Consider the following 19,254-nt stretch of genomic DNA (forward strand, 5'->3'; position numbering starts at 1 on the left):
TAACTACGTTCCTAAAATTAAGATATACCCTACTATTCTGGAATATTTCGCTCTTTCCAAAGAGCACAGCAAAACAGCCACAATTTTACACAAGGGAAGGCAGAAGAGCGAAGGGCTTTGCCCGGCACCAGCCACACCATCACGATCCGCTGGTGCCACCGAGTCAGCAGCGAAACCCAGAGCAGATCCCTCTCCATCGACTTCCACCCCTCCGGCACCCTGGAGGTGCCCAGGGGCTTGGCTTGCACGCTTCCAGCAGTGCGGACCCCCCCCAACACACTTCTCCAGGGATGCTCGGCCCCGGCGGGGGCTCGCCCGTGTGCTGTCCCTCCCGAGCACCGCCCCGGGGGCCGGGCCGGGCTCCCATTGAGGCCGGTGTCGGGCCGGCCCCCGCCGCGGCGGGGCCAATGGTGGTTGCGGACTCGGTCGAGCCTCTCCCCGGCCTCCCCCGCCGCCGCCGGGCGCCCGTCCCGTGCGGGGGATATAGTACTACGGCCGCGGGGCCGCGCTCCGCACCCGCGCACCCGCCTCCCGGGGGAGCTGCGCCCGCCGCCCGCCGCTCCGCGCTCCCTCCGCGGCCCCCTCCGCTCCCCGCCGCGTCTCGGTGGTTTTAATTTTGCGTCTTTATTGGGGTTTTTATTTCTATCACTGTTTTCGCTTTTTTTTTTTTTTTTTTTTTTAAAAAATTATTGTTTCTGCCTTCTTCTGGTCGCTCTTGGCGTTTTCTCCCCCACCCCGCCGCCCCCCCTCCTTCCGCGGCTCGCAGAGGAGTTCAGGTAAGGGGGTGCGAGGGGCGCGGAGGTTTGCGCGGGTGCGCGTCCCGCCAGCGGTGCCCCCGCACCGGTACCCGGGGTGGGGGGGGGGGGCGGTGGTGTTTGTGCCGCTGCTGCCCGGTCACGGGGAGGTGGAAGGTTAAACCCCCCCCCCCCGGCGGTGCGGCGCGGGGGTGCCGGGCTGCGGGCAGGGGTGGGGGGCTGTTTTCAGGCTGGAGCTGTGTCGTGACATGGTGTGACAGGCGGGGGGGGGGGGGGGTGTGTGGGGTTACTCCCGGTCATCGCGACCTGGGGACTACGCCGAGGTGGGGGGGGGGGGGGGGGAGCTCGGCCCCACAAAGCCTCTTGAAAAGGGATGGAGGGAGCAGGAAAACAATAAAACCAATAATTTTTAAACCCCCCCAAAAACCAGCAACAACAACAACAACAAAAAAACAACCCCACCACAAACAAGCAAATGCTTTGCAGCCGTGTAAACCTGGCTGTGCTTGTGCTGGGGTGGGAATTGTGTGTGTATCCCCCCCCCCCCCCCGGCCCGCATCACTGATGCCGCGCGTTGTTTCGGGGCGCCGGGGGGTGCCGGGCGGGCAGCCCGGGGTGCGGGGGGGGGGGGGGCGCCGCCAGCGCCCGCGGCGGATAAAGTGCTTCCTCTTGTGCAAGCCAAAGTTTGGGGGTGAAGGGGGGGGGGGATAGTTTCCAGAAAATGAAGCTTTGGGAGCTTCCCAGAGGTGGTGGGTTTGGGAAAAAAGCAGCGTGAGACCCTAAACAACCCCCCTCTTCCCCCCCCTCCCCGCCCCACTCCGTGTCTGGGGAGCAGCGCAGCCACCTTGCAGAAGGGATGAGAGCGAATAGATTTCCTCCTGGCTCTTGGCTTCTTTTATTATTGTTATTATTATATTGTCATTTTTGGGGCTTTTTCCCCCCCCTGTGCATTTCCATTTTAATTTCTTAGAAACGCTGGGCCTGGTTCACAGCCTGGTTTGTGGCTCTGTCTGCGGAGCAGGAGTCAGCCTGAACAGATTTAAAATCCTCTAGGGAAACAAGAGAAAACCCTAAAGAGATCAGTCCTAAACTAGAAAAAGCTGTAGCAGCATAGATAGGAAATGACTGGCGGCGTATCAGAGCCCATATACTGCTGGGCTATCAGTTGCGCTGGACTGACCATCCCGAAATGACAAGCTGGGAAATATGTCCCAGTGTTTTCAGCAAGTTCACGGGACTTCATGTTTTAATGTTACTCTGAGTCAGAATATACCTTCTCTGTTTTTTGGTCGTTTTTTTTGTTTTTTTTTCTTGTTATTTTGTTTCAGCTGGCGATTAGACGGGCAGGTTTTAAACAGAACATGTTTCTGGCAGAAAGGACATCATAACAACCCAGGGAACTCTGCAAAGTTGGAGACGGTCGTGCTGCCGTGTGCTGTTGAACAGCTGCTGTATTTCACTCCAGAAGCAGCTGTTTTTCAGTGGCTCAGGCACTGAGGTCCCTCTATAGGTGCTTACATTTCTAACGTGTTTTCAGGGCTCCTAGAGATGAAAGTGCTCTATGTAAACAGCACCATCAGTTTTCACAGCTTGTGTAGTCCTGCCTTTTTTTTTCTTGTTTTTGTTTTTTAATCTTCTGGTTTTGGCCGTGTCTTCAGGCGAAGTAGGGATGAAAGCCTTTTGGTTGTTAGTCTGGCCTTTAGGATAAAATATAGCCCGGGCCCGATCCTGCATTCCAGGCATTCCCCAAAATCTTCTTGGCTGCTCTGCAAGTTTTGAGAGTGCACAGAAAGCAGATCTGGCCCGGATCTATTTGCCTCTGACAGTCCCCTCTCTTCTTAAAATTACTCTGGTTACACCGAGTGACATTGCTCCTTGTCCAAAGAGCTGGGGAAATAAGCGTGCTGGCTGCTTTCTGCTGAGGGACGTCGCTCCCAGCAGTTGCTAGGAGTTCGTCGGGTTTCCCCCCCCTCCTTTCAGGCCTCATTCAAATTAGGGTATAGTTCCATTCCCAGTGGAATATATGGATATTTTGATATGTGGCCTCCTAGTTTTCGCAGCCATGTAAAGAAAACGTGAACTTTATTTTTTTTTTCTTTTTTAATAAAAAGAACCTTACCAACTGCTTTTGGTGCAGGCTCTTTCCCCGCACGCACAGAGCGCGCCAGCTTTTCTTTGAAAAAAAAAAAACCCACGTTGCAGTCCAGATTTCTCTCACAGCACCATTCTTCCGAAGTTCAAGCTGGAACAACGGAGACAGAGAAGGGAGGATCAGAACAGATCGGAGGGCGAGTCCTCCTTTCTGCCCCACACTTCACCAGTTCCTGGTGCAAGACAGAAACGAGCTGCTTGGGTGAATTCTTACTGGAAGCCAGTACAAACTTCTCAGAAGCAGATTGTGTTTTCTGTTTCAAAACGGGGAATACCTCAGCCCTAGGACTGCTGCTGGAGGAACTTTCCACCGACAGAGATTTAAAAAAATAGACCTGTGTGTTAGAAATAGTTCCTCTCTTCTGACTCTTCACTTTTACTATAAGACATGATTATAGGCTAAGGTCACAAAACAGAGGCACTAACCTCTGTTTGAACTTCCTCGTGTTCGGCACATGTGGGTATTTCATTATCGGTTCAGAGGCGTAGCTGACTGACAGGCCATGCATACCAGCAAAATGTGCAATCTTACTTTTAAGTCTGTCTTTCAACCTGCCCCTGCTTCCTCCATGTGCGTATGAAGGAGGAAGCTGTGTCTTTAAGAAATATGTGTCCCGTCCCCCCCCCTTTCCTGTGAAATATTAATAGATGCCGCCAATGGGATGGAGCTTTTTAAGAGTGTTGTGTAAAATATCTCGCTCTGCGTTCACTGCAGCACTGAGCACATAGACGCCTTTTGATTTTTCTCTGGAGAAGGCAAAGACAGGGCAAATTTTGGAGATCAGGCAGCAAGGATGCTCGGCAATAGCGGTAACAACCATCCCCTTCCCTGCACAAAACTGGGAGCTATTGACTATTCATGGCAAAGCGTCCAAAGCGCAGCGGCAGAGCCTGTGGAAAATGACAGCGTGTAACAAGATTGACTGGCATTTCCTTCGCGCTGGGTCACATGCCTCCGAATTCACACACACACACAAAACCTCATAGGCTGATCAAATGACTTCTATCTCTGCAGTCCACATACCTTCCACAGAAAGAGTTGTTTTATTATGCACATATACAGCTCTGTTTTCAATCAGTCACCTTGAGCGAATGACTGAGGGCCAGTGTTCGCTCCGTCCGGAGGTCTCTGCGTTTGCTCTCTAAGAGGCATAGTCTCTGTCCGTAAGCAATTTTTTTTTTTTTTTTCCTCTGGCGGCGGGGGGAAAAAAAAGAAAACAAAGACGCAGATGTCCCTCCTGCCTTCCCCTCCCCAGAAACCTTTCTAGGAAGTTTGCTTGGCTTAACTGGGAAAGCGCAGGACGGTCGCCGCTGCCGGCGAGCGTCACGGTGGGCTGTGCTAGGAAGGATGGGTTTTGCCCTTGTGCCTCCGTGGGGCTGCCGCGGGATTATGGTTCACGTGGGTAGGGGCTTGCGGGATGCTGCCCGCCCGCTGCCTCGGCACGGGGAGGGGGAAAACGGGGAGCGTGGCTGCCCGCCGTGGGTGACGGCAGACGAGATGTCGGGGGGTCCACACGAGCCCTCCCAGTTTAGCAGCTGGCAGGAGGTTCAGATCACCGCGATCTCCGTACCCAGGGAGAGAGGAGCATGGAGCGATGGGGTGAAACCAGCCACCAGCTGGCTTGCCAGGACGTGGTAATTAGCTCAGCACAGTGCCAGCCTTATTAAGGGCAGTGCAGGTGATGATGACGTTGGCACACTGATTCATTACATCTGGAGGGGGAAAATCCGCCTAGTAAATGCTGAAGCACAGTAAATATTTTTGGCTCCTGACAGATTGATCCTTGCATTATGCTGATTAGCCTATATTTGTGGAACTGAGGAAGTTAAAAATAAGGTTGGTGGAAAGCTACAAGATAAGGAAAGGATTTGCATTTTATAGCCACCAGCAATAAACTTCTTTTTTTTATTTGTTTCTTTTTGGGTGGTAAAAATTTCAACACTTTATTATTTTTTTTCTCCCCATTCCCTTCTTTGGCTCTAGGTTTCACTGTTAGGTGAAACCCCATCATTTATTTTCTCTTGCCAGCAATATTCTGGAAGGGAGCTGTAAATCTAGAGCACACACAGTTGGGAAATGATTTCTGAAAGAATTCTTTTGCAAATACGTGGTGCAATCCTGCAAAACGCTCTGGCCCTGACAGTCCTTAGGGGGTGGTACAGACGTATCAACGCGTGTAGCAGCATGTGTGCTCAGTGAGACTGGATGCTTTGGACTTTCCTGCGAGCTGGAGGGCTTTACGAGCTTTAGCTCATGGAGATAAATGATTAAACCGACTTCTGACTGTTGCTGTTTTGTTTTCTTACGCTCAGGCTCTCACCTGAACTTTCACCGCCTGGTATATGCTGTTGGGATATCCGTAAGAGATCGCCCAGGAATGGTGGATCACTTGCTGCCTACTGATGAATCCTTTTCATCTACAAGATCTTCTCTTGGATACTTTGGGGACATGACAGCAGGGGTGAGGTCCTACCAAATGCTGCCCTCACCCCTCTCAGAAGATGACAGCGACTCGTCCAGCTTTTGTTCCTGTTCCAGCCCTGACTCCCAGGTTCTCAGCTCCAGCTATGGAAGCACGTCCAGTGCAGAAGGTCAGGACAGTATCTTAGACTACTTATTGTCCCAGGCATCTTTGGGGAACACCGCTGCATCATGGTGGGACAAAAGGAGACTTCAGCCGATAGTGAAAGAGGAGTACTTTAGGTTGCCTGAATTTGCCGTGGATATGGAAGACTCAGGACCATTTCAGCCCACGCTTGAGGAAATTGAGGAATTTCTGGAGGAGAACATGGAGTTGGAGCTCAAAGAAAGACCTAAAAGCGAGACCAAGGACTTGAGAGCTTGCAGCCAAGTTTCTGTTGCTTCGCTACAGCAAAAAGACCATATGTTACCCAGCGCTAGTTTAAAAGAGAGTAAAAATGAACAGTTGAGCAGTTCGACGGAAGGTGGCCAAGGTTCAAATGGAGGAATGTCCCTGGAGAATGGGATACCAGTTATGCTTCAAATTCAGCCTGTACAGATCAAACAGGAGTCCAACACGAGCCCCAGTTCCCAAGGACCAGCACAAGAGAACATTAAAATTGCACAGCTCCTAGTCAACATCCAAGGACAGACATTTGCCCTTGTGCCTCAGATAGTTCAGTCATCCAATTTGAACTTGTCCTCTAAATTTGTCCGCATTGCTCCCGTCCCCATCGCCGCCAAGCCAATTGGGCCAGGAGGCATGATCCAGGGTCAGACGGGGATCATCATGGGTCAGAAATTTCAAAAGAACCCTGCAGCAGAACTCATTAAAATGCACAAATGTTCTTTTCCTGGTTGTACCAAGATGTACACGAAAAGCAGCCATTTGAAAGCCCACCTGAGGAGGCACACAGGAGAAAAGCCTTTTGCGTGCACGTGGCCGGGTTGCGGATGGAGGTTAGTATTGGGGTGCAGCACTGCCCAACCCCCCTTCCCCTGTCTGCTCACTTGACCCCACCTCCTGAGCGAGGAGGTTTGCGCTCCGATTTTATAAAGGGTTTCTGTTCCCAAAACTCGTTCGGTTGGTTTGAGAATTTAAGAACCTTTTTCTTCCTGTTAGGTAATCCAGGGGCTCTGATAAATTAAACAGCAGAGCATCATCTGCTGGCATCAGCTGTTTAAATGTCTTAAAAAAATAAAAGTAGTCCATCGTAATTAGCGTTTCGTTCCAAGAGGGTCGGGTTAAGCTTGTTACCGCAGGCAATACCTTGCGTTCACATCGGTCCGGTTGCAACACAGCAGCCGCAGCAGATGCTCGGCTGGTACCCGCTGAGGGCTGTAAGTGAACTGGATGGTGTAGGGCAGAACCACTGCGTGCGGCTCCCACCGCACGGGGCTGGACGTCGTCACTGAAGGGCTGTGATAAGCGAGCATGGTTAAGAAAAGCGGTATTCTGTGCAGTTTCATAGAAAATGCACTTCATCCCACTCCTTCTGGAGATGCTGGCGGTGACACGCCAGCACGCTCTGGGGTTTATTCTCCGCGTTGATTCAGAAAAATGCGTGGGTGCCACTCAAAGTTGCAAAAAGCTGTCAGATGTAACAACATCACCAGAAGGCTGAGGTGGAGTTAAGCGTTGCTTGAACGGAAGATTGCCGGTTTGATTGAGCAAAACGTTTCGCAGAGGGTATCTCTTGATTTTTTTTTTTTATTTTTTCATTATATTCTTAATACTAGATGAAAAATCAAAACTTTGTTTAAAAAAATCAACTTTTTATTTCAAGAAAACTGGCAGAAGCCTTCCTCCATCTTTCCAATTAGCTGTATCACTGGCCTGTCTGCTGGCAAGCGTTAATATACAGCACCACAAGTTACGAGGGGAGAAAACAAAATCTTAACTCCCTTGTATTAAATTAAACCAGATTTCTTTCAAAGAATATCCTGCAGAGCTTCAGTGAGCAGTGTCTAATGAGGAAATGGGTTGTGACCACGGGGAACAGACGAGGTAAAAAGTAACAGGAGGGGGTTGTGTAAAAATGCAAGTATGTGAGACACGCAGCACTTAGAGATGGCTGGATTGGTTTGAGGGAAAAGGTCGGAATGGGGCTGAATCCTCCGCTCCCCAATGGGACCAGTCTGAAATTTGCCCCTCAGCGGGACTGAGGAGATCAATACAATTAACTACTTTGATGATTTTTATCCCCCCCCCCCCCCCCCCCCCCATTTCACTTTTTGGTGGCTCTACAAACTGGTGGTGATTTTCTTTCCTTTGGTGCTGGTGGCACTGCTCGGTGGCTTGCCGCTCGGGATGCGCTGAAATTAAAGCCATATTGTTTAGCTGAATGGGCCCATACGCCGCAGGCTGGTTCGCTCCTGACCTGCAGCAGAGGCACTCGCTGCTTTTCGTCTGGTGGCCAGAGTACGTGCGCCCAGGCAGCAGACGGGCCTCCTGCCTGGGAACGGGCCTGTGGGTGTCGCGTTGGCTTTCCTTGCGCTGGCATGTGAGCAAAACTCTCACTTTTTGTGACAAATGCATGTGGCACGTGAGGGTTTGTCTGACCCACGCTGAGATTTATACCACTGACTTTTGTGGCTCAAGATCAGAAGCTTTAGGTGTTGCCTGTGGGTGACCTTCTCCAGCTCTGTCTTACTACAGAGCTGGCGTTTCTCAGGCTGCAAAGCCAAGAGGGACATCTAGAAAAAATATTAAGCGGTAAGGGATGGAGATTGAATTTACACCGGGAGCCGTAAATGCCTTTTTGCGTAAATTCGCATTACAGCGAATGGTGTGGATCAAAAGCAGGATGCAGGCGTAAGGTGGGCCAAGAGAAGCGCAGGTCCCGCAACCGGGAGCACCCTGAACTTTCACTCTGTCAGCCACAACTTTTTAAAGATGAGGAGCCCGACAGGAGTGAGAAATTAATCAACCTTAGCTATGAGGAACGTGTGTGCTGTCCACAAACAGCTGCTGGGAGGGCTTTTCAAACTCTCTGTTGCTGTTTGTCGTGGTGCATTCCACAGCCCAGGCTGGTATCCCAGTCCCCAAGACCTCCAAACTTTGGCAGGGCTCTGCTCCGAGGGGGCAGGTGTATAGCCGGCAGGAGAGGCAGCGCTTGAGGAGCTGCTCCCTGCGCTCGCAGCAATCCGTAGCACCATCCCGAGATTCCCGCACATCCCCTGTGCGCTGCTCCCACATCAAAGGCCAGACCCAATTGAGCGCTGAATTGCTCAGTCCCCTTTCATCAATAAAGCGTGTTTACCTTTTCCAGAAGTTCAGCGAGAGCTGTGATCTCACATGACTTAAGTCAAACGCATCTGGACTCTCTGTTTGCTCCCAGTTTTATATCATCTGGAATTTAAGCACTAAAACACTGCTGGGCTCTGCTTTCCCCCTCCTTTCCCTGCATTCTTGTGCTTGCGTATTTATTTTTTCACCGAAGACACTTAAGATCTGACCTCACTGAAGATAGTAGTTTGAAAACCAAAACAAAGTGTTGCCTAGCACGAAGGGGCTGAGCTGCGGGGGTTAAAGCTTCCCCAGCGCTCTGGGCAGTCCTGCTGTGGTGAAGTTCCACCCTTTCACTGCACCAAGGTAGGGGTGTGCGCACAGCAAACCCTTTTGCTGACCCCTGGGACAGCTGGAGAGCCCCAAGCACCTCCCTGGAGGAGGCTGAACCCTGCTTGCTTGTGCCCTTCCTTGGCACAGGGCGAGAGCTGTTTTCGGCTGGTCGCAGAGAGGGGTTCATAAGTGGCCGGTGACCCGTTGCGTTCAATAGCCCGCTGTACCGGTCGGACCGCTGATCCGTGCCCTGCCAGCCCGTACCTTTGGCACAGGGCAGCCTCTGATTAGCGCTGCTCCTGCGACGGCCCCCACCGAAAAGCGGCGTGGGCCGGTCCCCAGCAGCTGTGTCGTGGCACGGAGCAGGAGCAGCTCTGGCTTTCCCTGCCCTGGCGCAGCAGTGTACAAAGCTGCAGGTGTTGTGAGGGCTGGGGGATTAGGCAATGGCCTGCAAATGCCCTGCCACATCGCCGCGCTGGAGGCGCAGCTGGCTCCGCAGGTGACAACGTGCAAGGCAAGCTCTGCCTGGTTTGGTAGGGAGGGTTTGAAGGCTTGTAATGCATGGGACCAGGTGAGCATGGGGAGGACCATGTGTGGCATCCTGCAGTGGCCTTTTTTGCTGGTGCTGTGCAAAGGGGTTTTCAGGTGTGCTGGAGGAGTGCTGGTTTACCATACCCATGCTTTGGGGATGGGCAGGATGAATCCATAGCTTCCCCTCCGCTGCGGAGGAGAGGTACAGCCTAGGTCAGTCTCAATGGCTGGTGGCCATGGTAGGGACCATGGAGTACTAGGCTGAAACCGTTGACCTTTCTTGCCTATTGAGCCACATAGTGATGTCCTTGTTTGGCCAGGAGTCATGGGACACATCATACACATCAAGGGAACTCTAGGATTTGTCTCCAAGGGAGATGTAGTTACAGGTCCTTTGGGGTCCTACTAGACAGAAGGATGAGGCAGATTCTTCTAGTTGCTCTGGGATTGCCCAGATCCCTTCTCCTTTCTTTTGAAGGAGGAATCCTTCTGCAAATGGCAGTGACTTGGGATAGTGAGGTGTTCCTTGGGGGTCCCTTGTGTTTGTTTGAATGTGGCATTCCATTGGGTATGATTTGCAGTTTTCTTGGGGTGATCTTAGTGCCAGAATGTGCTGCAAATACCATTTCACTGCAGAGCCAGGCCACCAGATCCTCCCGGCTTCCTTGTCCTAACCTTTGCGTTGTTTTTTTGTAAACACACCGACAGCTCGAGGTTTATTTCTGTGGGCTCTGTAAGTTGATCTTTCTGTGACTGCTGGGGAACAGTATTGCAACATTCCCGCCTCCTCAGCTAAGGACATCGTTATGAGGCAGAGCGTATTTTTGTCAGATGAACTCATCCGAGCTCCCAGGGTATGAGCGGAGCTGCTCACTCCTGATATGCGCCTCTTTCTCCCCCAGCATCCATGCAATCCCCGTTGAAATGCACTTGTGGAGCTCTTGTGCAGAATTAGCCATGTGCTACTGCACTTCTGTTGCAGATGGTGACCTTAATGGCCAAGGACATGGGACAAGGCAACCCGGCCACATCTGGTTTTACTCCTTCTCTGAGTGATAAGCCAGTATATAAGAGGACGGCTCTTTGCAAAGGCCCTTTTCCCTCGCTGCTCCCTCTTTTCCCTGGACATGGTTGCCACCACTGGCAACAGGTCCATTCCTTGTCCAGCGCTGAGTCCCACTGAGGCAGTCTGCACAGGCAACGTGCCGCCCTCTCCGTAAAGATGTTTAGTCCCACTCATCCGTAGCTCTACAAGAGCATCCCTCCAGGGATGTGGCACTGGGACTAGCTCACTGCTAAGGACTCGGGAGAAATCCCTGGCCCTGCTGCTCCCAGGTCCAGACTGTAGTTTTGGGAAGCCGTGGCTGGAAGGACCAGGGTTGCTAGAGAAAGCAGGTACTAGGGCGAAGAGAAAGCCCTGTTGCAGCCTTTATGAAGAAGACGCATCCCAGGTGAGGAACAGGTTGATGGCTCCATTAGGGCATCTGTCTATTGCACTTAATGGTGCATTTGACTCTCACCATGGGGATACCAAAGCAAGGACCAGGCAGAAAAGCAAGAGAATGGGTGAAGGAACCTCCCCTAGAAATGCCGCTGGGAGAGATAAGTCCACGCCGTATCTTACCCATGGCAAGTATCTGCATCTGCTTTGAGCGGCTGCAGAGCGCTCTGGGTAGAGAGAGCCTCACCAGACCGAAGAGCTGCGGAACTGTGGAAACCATCCCCAGCTTTCCCAGTGCCTGCGCCCTGTTCCTCAACTGGTGGCGGGAGATCAGAGCTAATTAAAACCTTTATGTGGAAATTTATTTTTCTTGCATGAAGGACTTATTCATAGGAGCCCAGCAGTCCTGTTTTCCCCCTTTCATAAAAATAGCGTATTCACTCTGTTGGTGATGTGATATTTTGCTCCAGAAGGGTGCATTTTTCTACATGTTCTTTCCCCCATTTATTCAGCTAGTGCCCATGACTTCATTTATTTATTGTAAATAAACAGCTGATACCGTTTCTTGCAAGCTCTCTTTCTGTGCTGCTCTTTGTTACTGCTCTGGCAACAAAGCACTTAATTGCCCTTTGTCAGGCAGCAAATTTTTTGTACCCATCTGGACAGGGCTGGTTTAGTGTGGCATTATTAATTAACCCTGTGGCTCCCGGTCAGGTCCAAGCTGGAAATAGATCCAGCCCTGCTGTGAAGACCAAAAGATTAGCTCATTTGGGTTCAGTAAAACCTGTGGGATTCACGGTGGTTGTTTAGGGATTTTTCTGTGGAGATGGAAGGTGGGAAATATCTAACATTGAAATGACTCTGGGAGACAATTTTGGTAATTAAAGGCTCAATCTTGATTTCAATTTACCCATGAAGTAACTATGCTAATGGCCATCGGGGCCCACCTGGCTGTCAGCTGTTACACTGTTGAGCATCTCTGGTACTGAGTTGTTAATGACTCTTTATTTAGCCTGCAGGAACAGGTACAAAAGCCGCTTTTTCAGCTGGGTCTGATGAGCCGTGGAGCTCCTGGGTACCGACGTGTCTGGCTGTTATCTGGGGTCCACCTCAAATTAGGTGCAACTACTGGGCGTCTGTCGTGCTCGTGCCAGTGGGAGCTTGGATCAGACCTCACCTGCGGGATGTTGGTTGTTATCTCTGCTTGAGAATGGTCCGTGCTTGGATTTGCAGGAGAGAGTTTGTGGGACGGGCTTTGAAGGGGACTGGCAGAGGGATCACGAGCAGCACTGTTTTAGTTGAGCTGTACCCATGTTATCGGGTTTAGGGCAAGGTTGGTACAAACGTTGTCTCCATGCATTGCTCCGAGTCCAGAGATGATGTGGGATGAGGCTGATAATTGTGTGTTTCCATCACTGCTGCTGACCGATGGTTGGGACCAGACCGGGCCTGTTGTGTGTCCCTTTCATTTTGTACATTTGGGCTTTGCCACAAGCGAAGTCTCACAGTGACCTGAGGGGACTTCCCCGCCCCCTCCTCCTCCCCCCCCCCCCCCCCCCCCCGCGAGAGACTTAGCAGTGTGAAAAACCATTTATTTGAAAAGGCTTCTCTTCTCTTGCAGGTTCTCCAGGTCAGATGAGCTGTCCCGGCACAGGCGCTCCCACTCGGGGGTGAAACCCTATCAGTGTCCTGTCTGCGAGAAGAAGTTTGCTCGAAGTGACCACTTGTCCAAACATGTCAAGGTGCATCGGTTCCCACGAAGCAACCGCTCCGTCCGCTCCGTGAACTGATTGGTCCCGCTTTCCCCTTCCCGCCCAGCCATCCTACAACAGCTGATGACAGCACTTTGCTCACTATATTTCTAGTGATAATTTATTTGTCTCCGCAGAACAGTCAATGCTGTTACTTGATACCACCACGTCTGAGTGTCCCATGTCCTTTAAAGATGATTTGAGAATGAAGTTCTTTTTGGGTCAAGGGAGGGGGGTGCTTCTTCCTTTTGTCTTTTTTTTTTTTTTTTTTTAAGGATGTTATTTTCCTTTCCTTCTATCTTTCCCTCCTTTGCTGCTGCTGCTTTTGGAAATTACAGTGTTTTATTTTTAGCTGTTTTCTGCTGCACAGGAAAATGTAAGAGTTGCTTGCTGCTAGTTAATTATAGCCCTGGCATTCCTAAGGGCTTTGCTCATGTACAGGCCATTCATTGTGAGTTTTTATTAAGCTGCTCTATTTGTCCAGTTTGGAAACAGCAAATTCCTTTTGAAATGAAAACAACTCCTTTGTTTTTGGGTCGCCTGAGCCAAGGATTTGTAGGGGCTGGCCATAGGAGGAGGAACAGTGGGAGTCGGGGACAGGGGGAGGCAGGGTATGGAGAGCGCTGGAATGCGCCTCTGTGCCTCTCTGGCTTCTCCGGCTCGCATTTACCTTTTCCTTGGCTAGGGCTATATATAAATATTTATGTATATATATTCATACATACATACATATATATATATATATTTAAGCAAAGGCATATCCCAAGCAAACCTGGAAGCTCAGGCTGGATGAAATGGCTTGGAGCGGGGCCTTTTTGGTGTGGCTGAGCGCGTACTGTGTGCATGCTTCTCCTGTCCTCTGCTGCTGTGGGGGTGGGAAGGATGCCCACGCATCGAAGGAAACGCTGCTTTCCTTTGACTTTGGTTTGCAGCACCCACTGTCTTTAGCAGAAGAGCTGTTGTCTAGCGCCTAAAGCAGCGGGAAGCCATTTGTGGAATGGCTGAGCTCTGCTCCTGTCCCTGCTCCTCTCCTCTTGTGTGAGCGTGGGGGAGAAACCAGAGCGCCAGCCCTGGGGGTGCCCGGTGGTCCTGGTGAGCACCAGGCATCCCGAGCATCCACCGCAAGCCAACGCCTCGCTGGTTGGAGCTAAGTCTCCGTTTGTCTGCTGGCCGGCAGGGTCTTGTAGGATGTACCTGTACCCAGGGGAGGGTGGGAGGCATCATGGCCTGGTGGGACCGCCCCGTGAGGTCTTCTGTCCAAGGGTGATCTTCAGCGCTAATCCTCTCCTGACCAACAGCCATGTCAGAGCTCCACGCAGCTAGGGTGGGCGAATGGGTGAGAACAGTAGCCAACTGAAACAAATTTGTGTGGTAGCTGGCGAAGAAGGGAATTTAAACAAATAATCGGATGGTAGCAGGCAAGTGATTTTGTTTGTGTTTCTTCTTCTTGTTTTGCTTTTCCTTTTGAACTCTGGCGATTGTAAGAAGCTTTAGAAGAAAATAGAATTCAGTAATTAGGCACGATTTTACAATGGATGTTGCATTTCCTTTCCATTTGCAGACGGCATCTGTTTGTCTTTTTGTTGGCAAAATGGGAAATAGGAAAGTGCGATTCGAGCGCTGGGCAGAGCAGGAGCCCGCGCTGTGCAAGAACAGCAGGTCTAGCTAAAGCGAATGCATTCCTTTTGTCCTCTAGAAATTAATATAAATGAATTATCATCTATTGACTGGTCTATATCACATCCTATGAATGTATGTAAATAAAACTGTACATAGATGCATATCTATATAAAATATCTTTTAATAACATATCAAAATTTGTGTAAATTGGAAACAAAAATACCTATAAAGCCAGTGTACATAAGTTACAATTCTGTATATTTTCTTTTGTTCTTCATAAAAATATATTTACTTTGACAATAAAATGAAAATGGAAATTTTAAATCCCTTCTTGAAATTATTATTCATTAATTTCCTTTGTAGCCAGCTCTGTAATCAGGACATTGAAATTTTGATTCACCTGAACATAACTTTTCAGGTGCTGGGTCACAGGGAGATGATGGAACAGATCTGAAGTTGCTTTCAGAAGTTTTTCTCATCTCAGAAAGCTCTTGGGAGGCGCGAGAGGTTTCAGCTCTCCCTTTGCCAGAGCCCTCACGCCTCGCCTGGCAGCCGCGCTGGGACCCAAATGCCTTCCGTGGTTTCTGACTGCTGTGGGACAGGTCTGCAGCTGTAGTAAAACTGTGGTTAATAAATTAGAGCAAGCAGGTTTTGAGGAAATTCAAGCTCTAGTAGTTAGTGTGAAAGAGCAAGGGCTTCAGAGGCTGCTTGAGACTGTTGACGGTGACTCACTGTGTGACCGAGGACAAAGGACTCAATTGCCATGTGCCGCAGTTCCCTTTCTTGTAAAATGGGGATAATAATGCATCACGGTGATACTATGGGACTTAATTTACGTTTGTGTAATCCTTGGATGGAAGGAGCAAGCAATAAGACCAGTAGTCACAGGATTAGATTGTGAAAGAAAGGCTCAGCGCGGCGGAGGTCTTGGTGCCAAGGCGCTTCAGTTGGCTCTTCTGTAAATCCCATGTCTGAAAGAGTGATGTGAAGGATCTGTGGTACGAAGCATGCCTCAGGCCTGAGGAGAAGACAACCTGTCCTGAAACAACCATTGCTGCCCAGTCGTAACAACAGGGGCATGAACATGATGCTTTTGCGATCTGCAAGCCAGGACATCCCTTCCACTGTGCTTTTGGTTGCTTGGCCTCCACTGGAAGAAGAAACCATCAACGTTGCTAAGTGTTAAAATCACTTCTGAGTCTCCATGGGAGCAATGGTGCAGTGGGTCCAGATCTTCTCCCAGAAGAATCACTCTCAGACTAATGGGCACTTAGCGATTAAAGTCTCTCCCTGATGAACGGCCACCAAAAAACGCCAGCTGATGAGCCAGGGATCTCCAGACCCCCGCTTATTTTTCCTAGAGAGCCCCTATCAGTCCGACAAGAGGACCGAGGGATGTGGCAGAGTAAGTTCTGTTTGCGCCAGGCTGTTGTTACCTCCTGAGATGCAGCCTGAAGACCAGAGTCCTAAGGACAGCTGTTTTAAGAGTGCTAGTCGCGTACACGCTTTAATTAGCAAGCCTGCACCGAGAGGACCTCCGATTCCCTTCTGTTCTCACCCTATCGACATCATGCATTAAACCAGCTGCTTTATTTTAACCAGCATCTCGGTCTCCTCCCCATCTCATCTGGAGTTCTGATATTGCTGTAACATTGGGCAATTCACCCTACAAGACACTCGGGGCAGAAGTTGTTATTTTTCTGCAAGAGGCAATACTTAAAGCTGAAGTGGAGTAACGCAAAATACCTGCTGTTGGAGCACAGCAGTGCAGAAATCTAACATCTAAGCTATGTTTTGGCCTGGAATATTTTCCATGAAACACTTATTTTCTCTCTCTTTTTTTTTTTTTTTTTCTTTTTCTTTTCTGTTTTAAGTATGGTTTCCGAGTGTGGGTTGTGTGGGTTTTTCTGACTAATACCTGTAATGAAATTTAAGTTTATGTAAAAGTTGCAACAGTTTGCTAAGAAGAGTAGGGTCACGTTTGCTGTGAAATGAGAGTTAGTTCTGCATGAAAATTAATGGTGTTTTCAGAGGTTTGTCACAAAAAAGTAGACATTTCCAAACGAAGATTTTGATGTTTACTTTATGTGGAATTACTGGCCTGCCTAGGGTGTGCTGATTCATGAGAAACACGTGGCCTTGCCTTAAGCCTGATTACTCTTTACCCACCTGAAGATAAATATATATTTCAGTGCTTTGATGCCACAACTGTAAATTAGTTTATTATGTCCCATATGCAGCAACTCTGCACAGCAAAACACAGCATGGCATCATCATACATATGCAGAAATCTCATTGACTTAAACATAAATCTCATTGACTTAAAATAACTGAGTTTCTGAGGTGTGCATGGACACGTGTGCAGTGTTAGAGCCTCTCACATACGGAGCGTGATCTGGTTCCTAACACTTGCAAGATTTCTTTAAGTTTCTAAAAAGTTTTACTGGGAATTTCTGGCTGTTCCTAGTCTCTTCATCAGAGCTAGAGGTGAAGGAACAATGTTATGAAAGGTGAGGAGCCATCAGCTGGGAAGGTTGTGCTTTAGGTAAGGACTAAGCAGAAGGAATAAGAGTAAAGTGATATTTCTGTAAGGTGACCTGACTTCTGTGGCCTGTGGATAAACGCAGAGCGGTGGAGTGATGTGCCTGAGACCACAGAGCAACGCAGAGGGGAAACGGGAACAGAACCAAGAAGTCCCAAATCTCCTTTGCCCCAGACGGTGGCACAGACCACACACCATTTACACACAGCGGGTTACAGAAGGCAAAAAGTAACAGGACACGTAAGTGAGACATCAGATAAGCAAAGAAAGGTAAAGACGGGGCATGAGATAAAGCCAGGCTGCGCTGATAACGTCTGCTTTTGGAAAGGATGCCAAGGGGAGAGGAACGAGAGAGCTTCCTTGCTGGTGTGTTGCACTTGGGAGTCACCAAGGTAAAAAGCCCTAAAAAGGGTCCTGCTCCCCTGACCTGTGGTACAGAGGAGCTTTTCCTCCTGGCAACCTGGGGGGGAGCTCAGGGAGCTGCACCCCTATGGGAAGCCACCCAGCCCACTGAGCAGGGCGGGTGATGAAAGGCGGCAAATCTGGCTGCCTGGAGGAGGGCTGGGGTTTAGCCCCTGCGATGTTTGCAACAGTCCCCTGCTTACCGCCCCCCCGGGGGGTTGTTTCCACTTACGTCTTTCTGCCGGGAGCCTTCTCCTTGTCTAAATGGCCACTATACATTTAATCCAAACAACCAGGTGACTCCAGCACGGAGCCGGTGGCAATAAGCCAGCGTTAATGATTACCCCGGGCCCCTTGCGTTATGTAAGCCCGCATGTGCTGTACCACGGGCCCCCGGCTCGGACGTGCCCTCCCCGTCTGAGAGAAATACCAAGGACCTGCCAACACACATAGAAAGCTGTTTGGAGCCAGCCGGGATTTTCCTTCTCCCCTTTTGACAGCACCTATGAAACCCGTTACTCACTGGGTTCAGCGATTGCCATGCTTTGCTTGCTTGTTAGTCAGAGACGTTGCTTTTAAAGAAAGAGTTGTGCTAAGCTCCCACTGACTTCAGCACAAGCCAAGGACAGGCACCGCCGCGGCTCTTCCAGGGAAAAAAACTTTCCCAGCTAAGGCAGGGACTGCAGATCCTGGAGGGTCCTTGGCTTCTCTTGCTCATTTCTTATGGGACATCTGTGTTATTGTGGCTTTCAGCCTCTTATCCCACAGGTTCTAGTTTTGTTCTTGCCTTTTTTTTTTTTTGAGGGGGTGGGGGTGTTTGAGAGTGTGTGGTGCGTGAAAAATAGATATTTTGAAGAATCTTCTAGCCTGAACATCCAGTGTGTGTTTGCATACAGCTACAGGGATGGCACTTAATGACTCTTCTGGTCAAATGATCCTATGTCGTGAGTTTTGTAGCTCCTCAGTGCTCAGCGTTCTAGAGGCCTGAGCTTCGATCTGCTCTGCCAGCTCAGTGCAGGCCTTCCTCCAGCTGGAGCTGGAGCACATCCTTCATCTCTTGCTGTGTTCCCATCCCGAGTATCACTTTTCTAATGGTTTTGTGATTAGGCTGGCTCAAAACCCATGAAAGTACTTGATCTACAGAGCTAAGGCTGGATGAACTTCTTAGCCCTTGGAGAAGTCTGCTGCGGAGAGCTTTCATCAGCTCACCTGTCCTGACCCATGGAGTGTGTATGCCTTGGGCAGCACCTTGCTGAGCCCCAGCTCACTATTTAGGTAAGCGTCCCGCTGTTTAGAGCGACATCTGACAAGGCTCTGGCCATCACGAGCAGAGGGCTGTGTTTGCATCTCTGCTGAGCACAGCAAGCCGAGGCGTTAGGTAAAATGGGAGTGAAATACGCGAATGACAAGTAACGGTTGGGAAAGCCAGCTCTCCTGTTGCACTGGTCTGCGTCTGGTAACTCTTTCCCTGCTCGTGTTGGAGTCATAACCATCCTGAAAGGGAAAGAAAACTGAGGTGAACGTGGCCTATAGTCCTCTGGGAGGGAGCAGGGGAAGGAAAACAGAAACTGAAGCAAATTATGGTGTACCAGGCTCTGTTCTGTCTTTTCCAGCACAAATAGAGTGACAGGCTCTTTTCATGGAAAGGGCTCTGCTTGTTGGGCAGGAGGAGGGTGGTCTGAGCGAGCAGCCAGCGTCAGACCAGCTGCCGTGCAGTGTTCTGGGGCAAGAGCAGCTTTATGGCAGGGGGCTTAGGCAGCGCTAGTGGTAGGTTGTGCCGTGGACAGTCGGCAGACATAAAGAGAAGGGGCTGGGAGTGCTCGCTGTTGGTCCTCCAGGTCCCCTTCCTTGCATAAGGATACCGCTTTTCTCCTCCTGACTCTGTAGCTGATTCTTGGAGCGGCCTCGAGTGAGTCTTAGCACTTCCCAAAGCAGAAATGTTATTTATCCATATGACCCAGATACCGGGAACCTCAATAATTACAAGGCACTCTGAGATCTTTAGTGGAAACAACTATCCAGGAATTGTTTTGCATGG

The 19,254-nt window shown here is 50.1% G+C and overlaps 1 protein-coding gene across 4 annotated transcripts; it reads left to right on the forward strand.

Annotated features, from left to right (window-relative positions):
* Positions 1-445: 445 nt before the first annotated feature.
* Positions 446-14,571, forward strand: KLF15 (KLF transcription factor 15). 4 transcript variants are annotated; one of them, XM_063347996.1, is made up of 3 exons: positions 446-776; positions 5,220-6,327; positions 12,523-14,571. In XM_063347996.1, exons 2-3 carry the CDS (start codon positions 5,285-5,287, stop codon positions 12,689-12,691), a joined length of 1,212 nt encoding a protein of 403 aa, XP_063204066.1. In that variant the 5' UTR covers positions 446-776; positions 5,220-5,284; the 3' UTR covers positions 12,692-14,571. The 4 variants fall into 4 exon arrangements, with proteins under 4 accessions (XP_063204066.1, XP_063204064.1, XP_063204065.1 ...); XM_063347994.1 differs by lacking the exon at positions 446-776 and adding an exon at positions 3,016-3,716; XM_063347995.1 differs by lacking the exon at positions 446-776 and adding an exon at positions 3,022-4,070 and having other exon boundaries at positions 12,523-14,570.
* The last annotated feature ends 4,683 nt before the right edge of the window (positions 14,572-19,254 follow it).

The sequence above is a fragment of the Chroicocephalus ridibundus genome, chromosome 10, assembly GCF_963924245.1.
Source record: "Chroicocephalus ridibundus chromosome 10, bChrRid1.1, whole genome shotgun sequence".
NCBI classification, from domain to species: Eukaryota; Metazoa; Chordata; class Aves; order Charadriiformes; family Laridae; genus Chroicocephalus; species Chroicocephalus ridibundus.

What these genes read in the sequence shown, in the direction of transcription:
- KLF15 (XM_063347993.1), top strand. Translation starts at nt 5,171, where the DNA reads ATGATTAAACCGACTTCTGACTGTTGCTGTTTTGTTTTCTTACGCTCA. An exon ending in TGGCCGGGTTGCGGATGGAG is followed by an intron (nt 6,328 to 12,522) that starts GTTAGTATTGGG and finishes CTTCTCTTGCAG; the next exon opens with GTTCTCCAGGTCAGATGAGC.